General features: G+C 34.7%; 1 protein-coding gene across 1 annotated transcript; it reads left to right on the top strand.

Moving 5' to 3' along the window:
• The first annotated feature begins 12 nt into the window (after positions 1-12).
• On the top strand, positions 13-17,717 carry LOC144850654 (meckelin-like). Its single transcript, XM_078708005.1, has 29 exons — positions 13-244; positions 641-732; positions 1,151-1,244; positions 1,660-1,750; positions 2,004-2,079; positions 2,682-2,750; positions 3,272-3,340; positions 3,759-3,907; positions 3,996-4,101; positions 4,564-4,650; positions 5,219-5,284; positions 5,712-5,769; positions 6,029-6,109; positions 6,612-6,732; positions 7,989-8,112; positions 8,337-8,492; positions 8,630-8,728; positions 9,215-9,301; positions 9,788-9,967; positions 10,192-10,248; positions 10,703-10,843; positions 11,182-11,262; positions 11,351-11,467; positions 11,768-11,878; positions 12,033-12,063; positions 12,391-12,476; positions 15,699-15,801; positions 16,243-16,385; positions 16,757-17,717. The coding sequence occupies exons 1-29, from the start codon at positions 19-21 to the stop codon at positions 16,835-16,837; spliced, it is 2,982 nt and encodes a 993-aa protein (XP_078564131.1). The 5' UTR covers positions 13-18; the 3' UTR covers positions 16,838-17,717.
• Positions 17,718-17,741: the final 24 nt, after the last annotated feature.

The following is a 17,741-nucleotide window of genomic DNA, read 5'->3' on the forward strand; positions in this document are numbered from 1 at the left end:
CCAAAACGACGGTAAACAATGAACGGTTCTGAGTGCAAGGGTTTTGGCAATTTATTTGTTAAAAAACACATTATTTCGTTACTGATTGTTATAATTATAACACAGTTTCGTAAATGTCTATCACAAACATCATTCCCTTATACAATAGCAAGTGATTGTAGTGGTGATCAGTACTACAACCTCGCTCAATTGCAGTGCCTGTCTTGTGAAACGGTGGCTTCGGACAGCATTCCAACCACCGATCGTAAGTTAATGGGTAGCCTAGTACTAGTAGGCCTATGTTAGTACTATTCTCTATAAGTAAGCCTAGCCTATAGCCTACCAATATTAACATGATTGTTGTTAGTGTTATTTTATTGTGCAGTCTGTATTACAAAATACAATGCATTACCTTAAAAAAGGCATTACACAGGAGGTAAAAGGCAGGCATTTTAAAAAGTGATTCTATTTTTAAAATAGAATTTAAAAAACAAAGAAATTTTATGTTTTTTGAGAAGTCAATTTAGATTAGAAAAAGGCAAATCAAAATGCAACTTTGGTATATACAAATATTAATAATGCGTATGGCATTTTTTTTTTTTTTTTATCCTAACTATCTTTCAATTTCATGATTTAAAATGTGTTTTTATTTTATTTTTAGGCCTTTCATGTAAATGTAAACCTACCTACAAACAAGCTGAATATACAGATACTATTAAAACACTGACCTGTCAAGCATGTGCTGATGGACAGGTGAGGTCACAAATGTCGTACTATAAAGTTCATATAACATTGTGGCAAAAAGGAAAATACAACTTATTTGAGGATTATGCAGTGTGACACCCGTCAATAAAGCTCTTTCTACACTATCAAAAATGTTTGACAAAAAAGTGTGATGTACCCAAATATGGTAGTGATATGCCCAAATATGGTTGTGAAATGATATCATCATGTCCATATATGGGCACATCACATTTTTTTGTCACATAAAGTTTGATAGTTAACAACATAAAATTGCCTATAATAAATAACAAATTTAAGTTGGACAGACACACCATTTGGCGATAGTTGTCTTTGACAGCTCTTGTCTCTCCTCATTGCTCACTTGTTATGTATCACTGAAAAGAATACATAAATAAATATACTATTTGCCTTATTTATTTAACAACAGATGACCACGGCCGATGGGTTTAACTGCATTGGTTGCAGTCCTGAACCAACAAATATGGAGGAATGTATCCCATGTGATGGCCACCAAATTCTAGGTACAATATAAGAGTTAATGCTAGTCCTCATACAATTTATAGTAAAACCATTTTGGGCTAATCGACATATTCTTTGGGCTAGTGAAAAGTTTTAGTTAGCACGCTTTCAATCTAACCATGCTTGACATGGCTTTTTTTCTGTTACTATAATGGTTTGTGGGCCAGTATGATGGTTTGTAGGCCAGTATAATGGTTTGTAGGCCAGTATAATGGTTTGTAGGCCAGTATGATGGTTTGTGGGCCAGTATAATGGTTTGTGAGCCAGTATAATGGTATGTCGGCCGGTATAATGGTCCACAGCTTATTACCCAAATAATTCTCACAATCCAAATTTATTTATCTTTAAGCTATGCTTACAAATAATTGTTACATAATAATAATAATTATTTTTTTATAATTATTTTTATATTTGTAGTGGAATATGACGAGAATGGAAATTTATTACTGCAGCAGGAATGCGTTAATTGTGAAGGCACGTCACAACCCAATGGTGAAACAACTGCTGAGTAAGTGTAGCATGTATGAGGCTGAACCTAGGCATGTATTCTCATTCGTTTGTGAATAAACGTTGTTACCGGGACACATTTTTGATTTTTGACTATATGTCCTCAAACTACAGTAGGTAATTTTTATATGAATTCCGTATGCACATCCTTCAGTAAGAAAAAAAAAACCCTTTTAAATTAATTACTCTGTCCACTAATACTTGATATAACACGCCTATCTACTAACTATTTTGTCTACATTTGTTTTTGTTAGCTGTTCTAGATGTGATCCATTTGTTATCTATGCCACAGGTTCTTGCCAATGTGATCCTGCAGATTCTACATATTCAGTAAGTAAATCTTCTGGTACTATGTGGTTATCCTCATGACATCTTCAAAGAGGCCTTAGGGAAGTGACATAATTGGAGATATTCTCTATAGTCACTATAAGTGGCTTTACTTCCTGACAATTTTGGAAGGGATTAATTATTAATTAATAATTAATGTATAAGCTCTATCTACACTATCAAACTAGAGTGTCATGTGCCCAAATATGGTAGTGATTGATATACCCAATATGGTAGTGATATGAAGTCATCTTGTTCATATATAGGCACACCACATTTTTAGTCGCGTGCAACGCGACTCTACAGCTCACTATGTCGGTTGGTCGGTAAACACTAACTCAAATTTGAGCATGTGACTGCAGCCATGTATATGGCCTTGTTTTTTGTTACATAAAGTTTGATAGTGTAGACAGAGCTTAAACATGAAGAACGTATTTCTCCACGGTATAAATATTTGTTTTAGTACCGATTTTTCATTTCTCCATTTAGGTCAATTCATTTTCTGTACAAAAATTGCTGGATTAATGTTGATTTTGTTTGAATTGCTTGCTATTTTTGTAGAAATTATAGAAAAAAAAAGAAAATATAACAATTATTTCTTTTAGGCTGGCGGAATGTGCTTTAAATCTACTACAGACCTGATCACTGCTTCTAAATACCCTATTCAATCACTGGTAAATTAATTTTAAGATTTCAAAATTTCCACAATGACCACACAAATGAGTGGTAAATTAGCATTGAAAATCAATAAAAAATAATATGCAGATATGAATTACAATGTGTGACTAGATAGAAATTTGTATTATTCAAGCAAATGATAAAACAAACAAGTTTAGCTAAGGAAAAATCATAGTCACTATCTACCATGAAAGCCACTGTTGAGTCAAGTGGTCGAGTGGTTAAAGGGAAGGGCTCCACAAACCATAGCTATACCATCAGCACAGGTTCAAGTCACTCTTCGACCATTGTTCTGGTGGTAGAACAAGTCTTCTTGGATAACGACTTAAAACTGGAGGTCCACAGATCTGGCTTGTGTTCACTATAAATAACTCAATCCATCTTTCATAGGAGTAGGGGGTTACCGTCGTGTACTGATTCCCAATATTTAAATTAGCTATATATATTACTTGCATTATGTTTAAAATATTTTAATATGTTATAATATATAATAATAATATATTATTTTATAATTTAGGGTGATAGAGGTCCAATCGATTCTAATTTCATTGATTATAATTATGCCGGAGCAGTTGAAGTTTGTGAGGTAAAGACATAGGGGATCCAGGATTTTAAAATAGGGGGACCAAGGCCTAACAATCAACCCCACTGGTGCCCATTCCAGTTAAAACCAGTTAGAATTCATGCCACACAACCTCATAAATGATCATATGTAATAATAATAATAATATCCTGGATTTATAAAGTGCCTAATGTTGTAAAACCTCTTAGAAAGCACTGCATATTATTAACCTGGTCAAACAAGTATGGAAAATACTCCCATAAGTTGTGTCTTGAACTTAATACCAGGTACCCATTTGTACACCTGGGTGAAGAGAGGGAAACATATTTAGTTTAAAGTATCTTGCCTAAGGATACAAGCAATGCGACTTAAGCATTGGATTCTCTCATGATCAGTAGTACAGTTTGTATAATACATTTAATGGGATTTTTTTTATTTAAAGAATTACGGGAATTTAACAGCATGCCAACTGTGGGGTAATATATGTGTGATGCAGATGTATGATCTAGAGTCTGGTGTAAATGCTCCTTGTAGCAGGTTCGTATCCAGAACCAGCCAAATTAGGGAAAATGTTAATGGTGCTACTGAATGGTAAGTCTCATTATTAGGGGTTTTTTTTCTCAATGTACTTTATAGTAATTTTTCAATTTTTATATTGTTTAAATTTTTCTTTAATTAGGAAACTAAATATGCCATGGTTGTATTATGAGAATTCTGGTCAAGTAGAAGACCTTTTAACCTCTACCGTGATTGATGTTGTATTATCAGCAAACCCAGATGATGACGTATGTTCAAATTATGTTTTAAAATTTCAAATGTTTTGAAGTGCCTTGTATCATAGTTTAATTTCATTTTTTCATTTATAATATGAAGAAAATTTGAATTACGCAATATGAACAGTTTCTGTTTGTTCTATTAACATACAGACAGACTGACATAGGCTTAAGTTCTGTCTACACTGTCAAACTAGTTCGACAAAAAAAGTGTGATGTTCCCAAAAATGGTAGTGATATGCCTAAATATGCTAGTGATATGACATCATCATGTCCATATATAGGCACATCACATTGTTACATAAAGTTTAATAGTGTAGACAGAGCTTTACAGTTCTTACCGAGCTGTGTTGAGGGATATGTGTGCATAACTAATAGACATATATTCCAGCAACAATGACTGTAGGTAGCTTTTGATTTGCTAGGTCCGGATGATGACCGGTAACACATTTTGTTTTATTTTTTTTTTTAAAGGACAACAAGTTGGATGTGTTAGCAGCCAGGTATACACCAACTGGAACATTTGGTGGCTTAGAGCCAACTACAAATGGACTTATTCAGGTATGAAAACCAGGCATATGTTAAAATAACCGTCTCACAGAGACATCTGGTAGCCATTGACTTGAAGTTGGCATTTGGATGTACAGTATGAGAGTGACTACTACCTAATGCCAGTCTATATAGTTTTATCTGTTTCTTCATCTGAGGATATGTCTACATGGTTTGAAGGGGTTAAAATATTTGTTGTCATTTGTTCATTTTACAGAAAAATGTCCCTTTAATATGGGTGTCCCTTTGATATGGGTGTCCCTTTAATATGGGTGTCCCTTTAATAGGTGTCCCTTTAATAGGGATGTCCCTTTAATATAGGTGTCCCTTTGATATGGGTGTCCCTTTAATATGAGTGTCCCTTTAATAGGGATGTCCCTTTAATAAGTGTGTCCCTTTATTATAGGGATGTCCCTTTAATAAGGGTGTCCCTTTAATAGGGATGTCCCTTAATAGGGGTGTCCCTTTAATAGGAGTTTCCATTTAATAGACTGAAATGGTATTGGTAACTACAAAACACCAATTCAACTATTATTGATCTTATTTTACTATAAAAGAATTTACTGTTATTATTTGATAGCTTTGTCAAGACACGCCTCAGAGAATGGATGCCGCATTTGATTATGGTCAAAACTACAAAAGTAGTGTAAGTAAAATGAGATGCATCTTTTAGTTTCAAAGCTAGTAAAATTTTTGGATAGGTTACCAAAATAGGTTACTAAGATAAAAAGTTTTGGTGGATAGATCATTTTGCATGGCATGTGTTGACAATATCTTATTCTGATTTTAAAACCAAGTTAAAATTATATCTGAAAGATAAGCAATAAAATAAGCAATATTTGGTATCAATGAATGAACTTTAAAGTTTTATATTTAAATGAAATTTTATGAATTTTTGTATTTTTGTAAATCTGTTTTTAATTTTAACTTTATGAATCCTCTTGTATCTTTATGTTTGAATGTCTTTTGTATTGTTTTAAGAGGGCCTATTCAAGTCAGCTGTACTGCTGTAGTACAGTTGTAAGTTGAATAAATAAATAAACAATTATTATAGATTTTTGTTGTTTTTTCAGTGTACGATCCAGTCAAAAGATTTCTGGGACGAATTTGAAACTGAATTTTTTGATTTGTGTATCCTTTCACATATTATCGATAATGTACTTTTTTGAATAGGTTATTATGTCTGTATAAAAAGTCTAAAGCTATGCCTACACTGTCAATCTTTATGTGACAAAAAATGACACTTCAGCAATAAAGGTTTGTTCGACACCACCTACCTTCCACGGACCGGTTTCGCAGAAAAAGAAAGGAGTAAAGAACAATTATTAACAGAAAGGGGTTTATATTTTAGAAAACTTTTCAATGAATTGATTTCTTAACTATGGTACAGATTTGCGGTACACGGATACTAAAGGAGATAGGGTTCTGTTCCCAATTCCTTTACTTGTTACAAATTACAATGAAAACTCGCGTAAGTAATTTATCACCATTCCTAATTTACATCATGTGCATGGTTGAACTACACTTTACAGGTTACTAATAAATGTACTTGTCTATCTTAATCTGTCAAAATGTTTATATGTATCTGTAAAAAAAATGACTATAATTATAGATCTTGTGGCTTAAAGGCAGATATGCCTGGAATACATATTGATAATGCACCATCTTTCAGATGAGATGTTAAGCTGTTGGTCCTGTGTGCAACGTGGCACACCACCAGAAGGACCCCACTGGAAACAAGTCTAAGGAATTAAGCTCTGTCTACACTATCAAACTTTATGTGACAAAAAAAATGTGATGTGCCCATATATCGATATGATTATGTCATATCACTACCATAATTGGCCAAATCACAATTTTTTTGTCAAAGTAGTTTGATAGTGTAGACAGAGCTTTAGTGGCTTATCCTTGATGTGCAACACCAAAGGTATTCTAATCTAATATTTAATAAACATTTCTATATATTACAATAGAGGACATTCAGAATGATTGGCAGTTGACTCGGCGCTTTTTTCTGGTTGATAACGTTGCTGGGAAGGAACTTTCAGACAAGCCTGCCACAGTAGTGCGTTATGCTCAAAGCATTGTGCTAAAGTAAGTTAACGATGAAAGTACAATCATAAGTGGAGATTTTTAAAAAGCTTACACTTCTGTCAAGTAGTGATTTACCTCCGCCAAGGAGGTATATGTAATCGATCGCGTGTGTTTCTCTGTTTGTTTGTTTGCAAGATTACTCAAAAAGTAATTACAAGATCTTTACCAAAATGAATATACAGATAGATATGTGGTCAAGGACCATTCCATTGAATTTTGGGACCATGGTCCCAATTCTGAACCACTTTTTAATATACTTTTCAGACCTGCTAGTGTTAAAAGATAGGACAGAATTTTTCAAAAGCCAGCGAGCAGTCTTAAAGTAACAAGTAAACTGAAACTACTTGTTCAAAAAACTTCATTTTTGTACAAGAGGCAAGAGTTATAATTTGTGATTTGTAAACATAATTTGATTTAATGTACACCTTTGTTGATGCGAGTAGTTTAAAAAACATATTTCTTTTCAAATTCACTCGTTTGATTTTCGCGTTGCTGTTGTTAATTGAAAGGCTTGTTACATAACCATTACACCAAACTCGCATACACATGCTTGTAGTGAAATTAGCCTAAATCACAAACAGCATTAAGACACACAATTTAATTATTTTTTGCTTTAAATTACATTTTTTCAGGTAAAATAACTATTAGCCTATGCGACAATAAAATGACACATTCAAAAACAAATTTGAAATAAAAAATATTTTTCAGAGGGACAATATATCTTTAAAACTGTTACGTCAATAAGCGAGCAGCGTTTTTTGTAAGAAATATTTCTTGTTTATATTGGACCAAATAAAAAATAATAATAATAGTGGAGCTGTAGCTTGGTGGTTAACATGCTTGCCGTTCAATCCTGACCTAGTGCCAGTGTTGTATCTCACAACTCTTTCAACTTCACTCCCTAAGCCTCAAATGAGACTTGGTTTATAAGCATGATAAATTATTAATAGTTTATCCATCCTGTAATTGGCGAGTTACTCGCTGTTGGATGCGTATGAAATAAGAAAAAAAAGTGCAAAACATTCTGCCTCTCCACTATGTGTACAGTGGGTATAATGGTAATATGAATAGCAGACACAGAATGACTTCTAGACTCAACAGCTGTATAGTTGCGTGTCTCATCATACGAAAGGTCTCGAATATTGATACAATGAATCCTTAATGCTTGTTACGTATAGTTTTGGAATAATATGAAGATACACAGATGCCTTGCTATTATTATTTGTAATATTTTTAAACTTAAATTTCCTTTTAAGGATTGTTCTTCAAAATGAAGATGGTGAAGCCAAGGAGGGTAAAATTTACCCCCCTCTTCTTATTGTGACTTATGCAGAGCTGGATCGGGAAAATTATTATGAAAATAATAATAATCCAGTAGAGGTAAAATCCACCAACTTCTTCCAGTTTTAAGTCTTGTCTTTAAGTCTTTTAAGTCTAGACTTGGTCTGCCACTGAAATTATGGTTGAGGAGAGCCTTTAACCTGTACCAATTTAATGACTATGGTTTGCCAATCGACTGTATTTATGGATATCAATTTTTGGATAGGAGATATATTTATTTATGTGCTATTGGTGTGCTATTATACAGTGTCTTCTTTCTATAGGTTTCATTTGAAGTTGTGTATGAACTAGACCAGGGTGGCAGCCAAGGGAGTATGACACTGGCTGCTATCATTCTCTCTGTACCTGCTCTTCTGTACGCCGCACTGAAGACGACCGCATGGCGCCGTCGAGCAGGACGTTTGACAGTTGATGTTCCGGTAAGCGGTTTTTCTATCATAATATTAATCGAGACAACATTGTTAAATTGTAAAATGAAATGTTGAACTTAACCTATTCGAATAAATTATGGTAATAATGTTATTACTTGTACACTTTTTTTATGATTTTCTTTCAGGCGTTTCTTAAGTTTTTTGCATTTGCTTCAGGGTTACTCTCCGATATGTTATTTGTTATTGTCTATGGTGCAGCATTTTATTTACTCCTCTTCTATAAGGTAACTAATGAAATGCAAAATGTATTAGTAGATGAAATATATGGGTTGAGAATAAGGGATGTATAAGAGTTTTACACTACTATCACTAAATACAGTGTGTGAGTGAGTGGCAGAGTGCTTAAGACAGTGTAATAGTAATTATCATACATCGGCAAGGGTTCGAGGCTCACTCGCTCCATGGTTCTACTCTAGTGTCCAGTGAACTCATCTAGATTATGTGCACTTTAAAGAACCTAGTACATCTTTCGAGATTAGTAGGAGGTTACCCGGTGTACTAGTACACCCACGGCCATTGTCGCACTCAGCCACTGTTCATAACTGGGCTCATTGTGCAATTGGGACTGGACCGTTTTAGAGGTGTTTACCACCTGTTGGTCCCATCATTCACTACATGTGTGTTTATGCCTATTTCTTTGGATGTACATCTTAGTGAGAAGTTGAATAAGAGTGATTATAATAATTATAGAGTTTATTTTATTATTTTAGAGACAAAGTACTGTGAAAATATTACTACCAACCCCAGACCAAGAGGCGTTGTTCTCAATCTTCATTGGTGGAGCATTCTTTCTTAAGGTGTGTATGCTGATAATGATAACATATTCCAAGAGATAGCTGTACCTAGCCCTACCAAAAAATGGAATTCAATCATGCACAAACAAGAAACCCAATCAGTTCTCTACATCTACGTTGTGAGGGCGTGTAGCGCAGTATGTGTGAGGCCGTGTGGTGCAGTGTGTTGGACGTTTGATTACTGATCGTGATCGTGCTTCGAATCCAACTCTCGCCGCATTGCTTGTATCCTTAGGAAAGACACTTTACTAGCCTCTCTCCACCCAAGTGTATAAAATAGGTACCGGGTTAGATCAAGACACAAGTTTGCGCTGATTACTAGTATGTTTCCGTGTGTGTTTGATCCAAAAAATGACCGGGATAATAATATGCAGCGCATTATGATCTTGCTTATATGCGCTATATAAGAATGAACTATTATTATTACCAATTCCTGTACAGTATTTTTGATCTGTAAAATTGATAGTCACCTTTTCATTTAATTTTCAGTTGATGGATCTAATTCATTTAGTAATCGCTCAATGTACTATAGACATCTTTTTTATCGATTGGGAGCGACCTAGAGGTCAAACGACACAACCTGCCACAGGTACAGAGGGCAAGCCGACCTCAAACCCTGTCAGTATTTGGAGGACATACTTTGTTGCTAATGAATGGAATGAAATTCAGGTAAGGTGAAAGGTGAAGAACTTATAAAAATGTAATTTAAATTTAGGTTTTTATTTTTGTATACAATAAACAAACATTATTTCCAATGCTGTTGCCGACAAGTTTTAATGACCAACTATGGTGGTGTTTTGTACAAAAAGGAGAAACTTAATAATAATTATTTAGATTGAATGTACTGTTATGTAGCAACAAATAAGTAACTATCTTTTAATTTGTGTTTACAGACTAGTAGAAGAAGCAGCCCCTTATTTCAGATTTGCTGTGTTCTTTTCTTTCTAAAGGTAAATGAATTTTACAGAGATTGGTTTTTGAGCATGAGCAGTGTTTTTTGGTAGCCCTTAATTACACATTGAATAGCTTATATTATTATACAAAATAATGCACACGTCAGAGTGTGTTAGTGGAGATGCGGCACATTCGAGGGTATTTACAATGGTGCGACATGAACGACATTGTGAATACCCGAGAAAAAAGACGTGTAGCAGAATTGACAATTTGTTTTAAATTGGGGCAGCAGTGCAGACGACCTGCAATACGATTTATACGAGGAGTGCTGTTGGCTACATCCTTGAACCCATGTTATAAAATGGTATATCTTTACGGGCCTAGGTCCATGGTATATCCTTGGAATTTTATTTGGTTGAGTTTGTGTCACATAGACTGGCTGTTCCATTCAACTTGGCTCCACCTAATTGAATGGAACACTCAATCTTAGAACTTCATTAATTTTGTTAGGTCGTAGGCTTGGAGAATTTATGTACGTATGACATTTACTCGTCTACCACACCAGACACAACAGAGTACATATCGGAAGACAGTAAGGTGCTACGATTTGCCATGGCAACCACTCTTTACCTTGTGATTGGATCTTTTCAGGTAACCATAGCATTGCTAAAAGATACTAATTATTGTGTTAGAACACCAATGTTTCTATGAATATACATATTCAGATTGTTGTATTTTAACTTTACCTAAAATTTATATCCTGGGTCAAGTTGAGTTGAATTTGGACTGCATAAATTACAGATTTCTATATTTAAAAAAAACATAAGTTACAATATTTATAAATATATTATTTTCAATATAAATCCAAAGGCAAAATACTGAAAAAATTACAATGCTGTGGGTGTCAGCCAGAAAAGTTAGCAGAGCTTTCGGGCAACACTAGACCTTCATCAGTGCATTAATTTCAATATAAATATATTATTTTTCAGTGGATTTTCTTCACATTCATCTATGAACGATTCATAGAGAACAATTTACAAAACTTTGTGGATCTCTGCTCTATGGCTAATGTAAGTTACTTAAGCATTATCTACATTTTAAGCCATAAATTAGGCTGAACAATGACAATTAATGATAGATTTTCTATTCTAATTTTAGGTCAGTATTTTTGTGCTTGCAAACCGGAAGTATGGTTACTACATTCATGGACGTTCAGTACATGGCTTTGCGGATACCGACATGAAAAACATGAGGGACCAACTAAAACGAGAAGAGGTAGGGGCAATATTCGCGAGAATTAATAAATTAAAATTTGCGGTACACCACGTATGTTACAGTAGTTCTCACTCCTGAGGACGATCAAATCATATTGATCGAAACGTCGAGAAACTCAACAGTTCTTTTCAGAACTAATATACGTGGTGTACCGCAAACTTATATCAACATTTGATTTCGCCATGCAAACCTTCAAACAAAATTGTTTTTAATAATTGATAATTGGGAAATATTATGTTAGTTGTACTACTACTAAATATTATTTTAATAAAAATATAACTATAAATGGTATTTTGATAGGATAATTTGTGCGGACAGAGAGGCCTACTACCAAACTCAGAAGAACAGACGTTTGAGATGCAGTTACCTGATAAGATGCGAGAGCAATATGACCGTATTCTACTCCCATTGGTATGTCTTATGTTATTATACAGGGGAAAGGCCTATGTTGATTATCATTGGACCAATTTTGTGCAATTGTGAAACACCTAAAATCTGATCCCTAATTTTACCTTAAATTTCAACTTATTTATATACTGTATATTTATTTATTTTCTTTACCTAGGCAAATGCACAAGGAAGAATTGAATCAAGAGGTATAGTCTTCATTTCATGTTGAAATGATTTTGAGAGGAGCGTCATACCTTATGAATACCATGACGCACCTGTCCGTAAAAAATATGACTTATCTTTAAGTGACCATGACACGCCCATTTTTACACACTGTGACCATGCTGTTTATGATATGGTGGGTGGTAAAGTTATGGACATTGACACACCATTGTTTGTAAATTACGCACCTGTGCCGTACCTCTCCTGCGGGTCGTATAGTTTTGCAAAGTGCATTATTATTGTAGGAATACAGTATATATTTCTCAACAAACTCTATTACAGGTTTATTAATGTTATATTTTTGTTTACAGGTCGACCAGGTGCGGGTGGAGATAGTGAACGATTAACTGGAGCATATGTTGCAATGAACAAGTTTCTATCAGCTTTTATTGATCATGTATGTTTAGTAATTTTAGATTAAAGTAACAAATATAGGATTTTATCACCATTGTAATTAATTGCGCAATATCACAAAACAATTCTGCAAGTAAAAGGTCTTAACTAGACATTGTTCACCATTGACTAGTGCTAACCAAATTAGAGAGTCCTAGTCTAGAGGTCTTAACTAGACATTGTTCACCATTGACTAGTGCTAACAAAATTAGAGAGTCCTAGTTTAGAGGTCTTAAATAGACATTGTTCACCATTGACTAGTGCTAACCAAATTAGAGAGTCCTAGTCTAGAGGTCTTAACTAGACATTGTTCACCACTGACTAGTGCTATTAAACCAAATTAGAGAGTCCTAGTCTAGAGGTCTTAACTAGACATTGTTCACCATTGACTAGTGCTATTAAACCAAATTAGAGAGTCCTAGTCTAGAGGTCTTAACTAGACATTGTTCACCACTGACTAGTGCTATTAAACCAAATTAGAGAGTCCTAGTCTAGAGGTCTTAACTAGACATTGTTCACCATTGACTAGTGCTATTAAACCAAATTAGAGAGTCCTAGTCTAGAGGTCTTAACTAGACATTGTTCACCATTGACTAGTGCTATTAAACCAAATTAGAGAGTCCTAGTCTAGAGGTCTTAACTAGACATTGTTCACCATTGACTAGTGCTAACCAAATTAGAGAGTCCTAGTCTAGAGGTCTTAACTAGACATTGTTCACCATTGACTAGTGCTATTAAACCAAATTAGAGAGTCCTAGTCTAGAGGTCTTAACTAGACATTGTTCACCATTGACTAGTGCTAACCAAATTAGAGAGTCCTAGTCAAGAGGTCTTAACTAGACATTGTTCACCACTGACTAGTGCTATTAAACCAAATTAGAGAGTCCTAGTCTAGAGGTCTTAACTAGACATTGTTCACCATTGACTAGTGCTAACCAAATTAGAGAGTCCTAGTCTAGAGGTCTTAACTAGACATTGTTCACCATTGACTAGTGCTAACGAAATTAGAGAGTCCTAGTCTAGAGGTCTTAACTAGACATTGTTCACCATTGACTAGTGCTAATGAAATTAGAGAGTCCTAGTCTAGAGGTCTTAACTAGACATTGTTCACCATTGACTAGTGCTAACCAAATTAGAGAGTCCTAGTCTAGAGGTCTTAACTAGACATTGTTCACCATTGACTAGTGCTAATGAAATTAGAGAGTCCTAGTCTAGAGGTCTTAACTAGACATTGTTCACCATTGACTAGTGCTAACCAAATTAGAGAGTCCTAGTCTAGAGGTCTTAACTAGACATTGTTCACCATTGACTAGTGCTATTAAACCAAATTAGAGAGTCCTAGTCTAGAGGTCTTAACTAGACATATTAAACCAAATTAGAGAGTCCTAGTCTAGAGGTCTTAACTAGACATTTTTCACCATTGACTAGTGCTAACCAACGTAGAGAGTCCTAGTCTAGAGGTCATAACTAGACATTGTTCACCATTGACTAGTGCTAACCAAAAAAAGAGTCCTAGTCTAGAGGTCTAGACATTGTTCACCATTGACTAGTGTTAACGAAATTAGAGAGTCCTAGTCTAGAGGTCTTAACTAGACATTGTTCACCATTGACTAGTGTTAACGAAATTAGAGAGTCCTAGTCTAGAGGTCTTAACTAGACATTGTTCACCATTGACTAATGCTAACGAAATTAGAGAGTCCTAGTCTAGAGGTCTTAACTAGACATTGTTCACCATTGACTAGTGCTATTAAACCAAATTAGAGAGTCCTAGTCTAGAGGACTTAACTAGACATTGTTCACCATTGACTAGTGCTTACCAAATTAGAGAGTCCTAGTCTAGAGGTCTTAACTAGACATTGTTCACCATTGACTAGTGCTAACCAAATTAGAGAGTCCTAGTCTAGAGGTCTTAACTAGACATTGTTCACCATTGACTAGTGCTAACGAAATTAGAGAGTCCTAGTCTAGAGGTCTTAACTAGACATTGTTCACCATTGACTAGTGCTAATGAAATTAGAGAGTCCTAGTCTAGAGGTCTTAACTAGACATTGTTCACCATTGACTAGTGCTAACCAAATTAGAGAGTCCTAGTCTAGAGGTCTTAACTAGACATTGTTCACCATTGACTAGTGCTAATGAAATTAGAGAGTCCTAGTCTAGAGGTCTTAACTAGACATTGTTCACCATTGACTAGTGCTAACCAAATTAGAGAGTCCTAGTCTAGAGGTCTTAACTAGACATTGTTCACCATTGACTAGTGCTAACCAAATTAGAGAGTCCTAGTCAAGAGGTCTTAACTAGACATTGTTCACCACTGACTAGTGCTATTAAACCAAATTAGAGAGTCCTAGTCTAGAGGTCTTAACTAGACATTTTTCACCATTGACTAGTGCTAACCAACGTAGAGAGTCCTAGTCTAGAGGTCTTAACTAGACATTGTTCACCATTGACTAGTGCTAACCAAAAAAAGAGTCCTAGTCTAGAGGTCTAGACATTGTTCACCATTGACTAGTGTTAACGAAATTAGAGAGTCCTAGTCTAGAGGTCTTAACTAGACATTGTTCACCATTGACTAGTGTTAACGAAATTAGAGAGTCCTAGTCTAGAGGTCTTAACTAGACATTGTTCACCATTGACTAATGCTAACGAAATTAGAGAGTCCTAGTCTAGAGGTCTTAACTAGACATTGTTCACCATTGACTAGTGCTATTAAACCAAATTAGAGAGTCCTAGTCTAGAGGACTTAACTAGACATTGTTCACCATTGACTAGTGCTTACCAAATTAGAGAGTCCTAGTCTAGAGGTTTTAACTAGACATTGTTCACCATTGACTAGTGCTAATGAAATTAGAGAGTCCTAGTCTAGAGGTCTTAACTAGACATTGTTCACCATTGACTAGTGCTTACCAAATTAGAGAGTCCTAGTCTAGAGGTCTAGGCATTGTTTACCATTGACTAGTGCTAATGAAATTAGAGAGTCCTAGTCTAGAGGTCTAGACATTGTTCACCATTGACTAGTGCTAACCAAATTAGAGAGTCCTAGTCTAGAGGTCTTAACTAGACATTGTTCACCATTGACTAGTGCTAACCAAATTAGAGAGTCCTAGTCTAGAGGTCTTAACTAGACATTGTTCACCATTGACTAGTGCTAACCAAATTAGAGAGTCCTAGAGGTTTTAACTTGAACACTGACTAGTGCTAAACCAAATTAAACTTTATTTAACAGGGTTTACGAGACATTGACTATCAAGTTAAAGATAAGTTATTGATGGAACGAATACTGGACATGGAATTTTCAGACTCTGCTGACCAAGGATTTTTATATAACGGTGAGATACTGTGTATGATATACAGTACGGTTATTAGTAAATAAAATAACAACACACCATATTATGGAAATATGTTTGTTACATTTGGTACTTTTTTTGTGTCTTTTTTTCTGAATGAAAAAAAAAACAATTTAAAAATGTAAGATATAAAATGATTTAAAAAATAGATGATTACATTAGAATAGATATTAAATTAGATTATCTAATAATTGTCAAATACTTCTTGTGGGCATCATCATATCATTAGGAAAAATAATATGTACATATATAAAGCTTTATTATTTCAATCCATGATGTGGTTTGCAAGCCTTTAGGGCACAAATTATTTGACAACTGTGTAATATAGTATTGTTTATCATGGCATTTGTTTGATCATGTTCTGTGTCTAGCTGGAAATAGGCTAATTGTAGTTATATTTGAAAATATTTATATATTTTTCAGATGATGGGCATTCGTTTGATCGTGTTATCTTTGCTGGAAATGAGTTGACTCTAGTTTTATTTGAAGTTCTCCTGTTCTGCTTCGTCGATTTAATCTTTAAAGATTTTGTTCTGGCTGCAATTGTTACATTTCTATTTATGAGGGTATGTAGACATATATGAAATACTGAAATAAAAGTTTACTGGGTTTGAAAGCATGAAATATCAATGTTGAATCAAAGGAAATATAACAGCAGGGCACTGAGCTCACCTTTCCAAGATAGGAACTTGTAACACTACTTTGATCTTATGTATGGATTCGACAAATGGCAACAGTACTGTACTATGTACAGTACTGTTGAGGGGCGTGGAACTGATTATGTCGCAGCCACAGATAAACCCTTTGATCTCCGAAGCTCATCATTCTATTGTTAGATTACCTTGTTCTAACTAGAAGCATGCTACTATGACGGAAAACGAAACAGAATAATTTTTATACATTAATAATAACAGAATATATTTCAAATCATTCACAGTTTATCAAATCGATTCGTGACAGCTTTGGACGCAACAACCTGGCCAAGAAAACACTTGTGGATGAACGTTTCCTGATTTAACTTTCCTTAAAAAATGCAGTGGACACACTTCTGTTTAGTGACTAGTAATAGTGTTCATACTGTTCATGTACATATATTTATGTTTAATTATTATGTATACACAGAGTAAGTTAGCCTCTAATGTAACATAGTTTAATACAATAGGGCCATTACAAAGCTGAAGTTTGGGCTTATGTTCTCATGTAAGAGAGAGGCCCAAATGTAGACGACCTACTGTATGTTCTTGGGTCACATGTTCTCATGTATACAACTAGGCCCTCTTTTCAAGAGAGGGTGTCTGTTCTGAAAGAGGGCCAAATGTAGAAGGCCTTTGTTTTTGCACAAGACATCAGGCCAGTTTAGAAGGCCTCTGTTCTTCCACAAGAGAGAGGACCAAACGTAGAGAGTCTACTGTACATTTCTTGCACAAGGGGGTCAAAAAAGGAGGGCCTCTGTTCTTGTCCAAGAGAGAGGGACTAATGTTCTCATACAAGAGAGAGGACCTATAGGGAAGACCAATGTTCACTTCACGTATATGAGTATAAAATGGGGAAATATGTCACCTTGAAGACAATGCTAAAATTGTAAATATGATGTTAATAATTATTTGGTTTTACACCTTTTAGGCATAAATTGTAATTTTAAAATAAATAAATTTATTTTTAAAATGTTATATTATCATTGTACGGTTATGTTTGTGTACAGTATAACCTCTCATTTGGGACACCCCTACGGTGTCCCCTTAATAGAGGTTTGACTGTACTGTATATCATTGCCCAATACAAATTCATGTTTACTCAGATTGGTTAAAGCATCCATTTTTTGGGGTGTTTTAACTGTATAGCAGTGTTCATTTCTATTGTATTTTGATGTCTTTTGTATTTCAATAAAAATTTTAACTGCAAAATAGTGTTGTTTTGACCTT

Source organism: Antedon bifida, chromosome 8 (assembly GCF_963402885.1).
Source record: "Antedon bifida chromosome 8, ecAntBifi1.1, whole genome shotgun sequence".
Classification (NCBI taxonomy): domain Eukaryota; kingdom Metazoa; phylum Echinodermata; class Crinoidea; order Comatulida; family Antedonidae; genus Antedon; species Antedon bifida.

What these genes read in the sequence shown, in the direction of transcription:
- LOC144850654 (XM_078708005.1), top strand. Translation starts at nt 19, where the DNA reads ATGAACGGTTCTGAGTGCAAGGGTTTTGGCAATTTATTTGTTAAAAAA. An exon ending in GTGTTCTTTTCTTTCTAAAG is followed by an intron (nt 10,249 to 10,702) that starts GTAAATGAATTT and finishes TAATTTTGTTAG; the next exon opens with GTCGTAGGCTTGGAGAATTT. An exon ending in ACCGTATTCTACTCCCATTG is followed by an intron (nt 11,879 to 12,032) that starts GTATGTCTTATG and finishes TTCTTTACCTAG; the next exon opens with GCAAATGCACAAGGAAGAAT.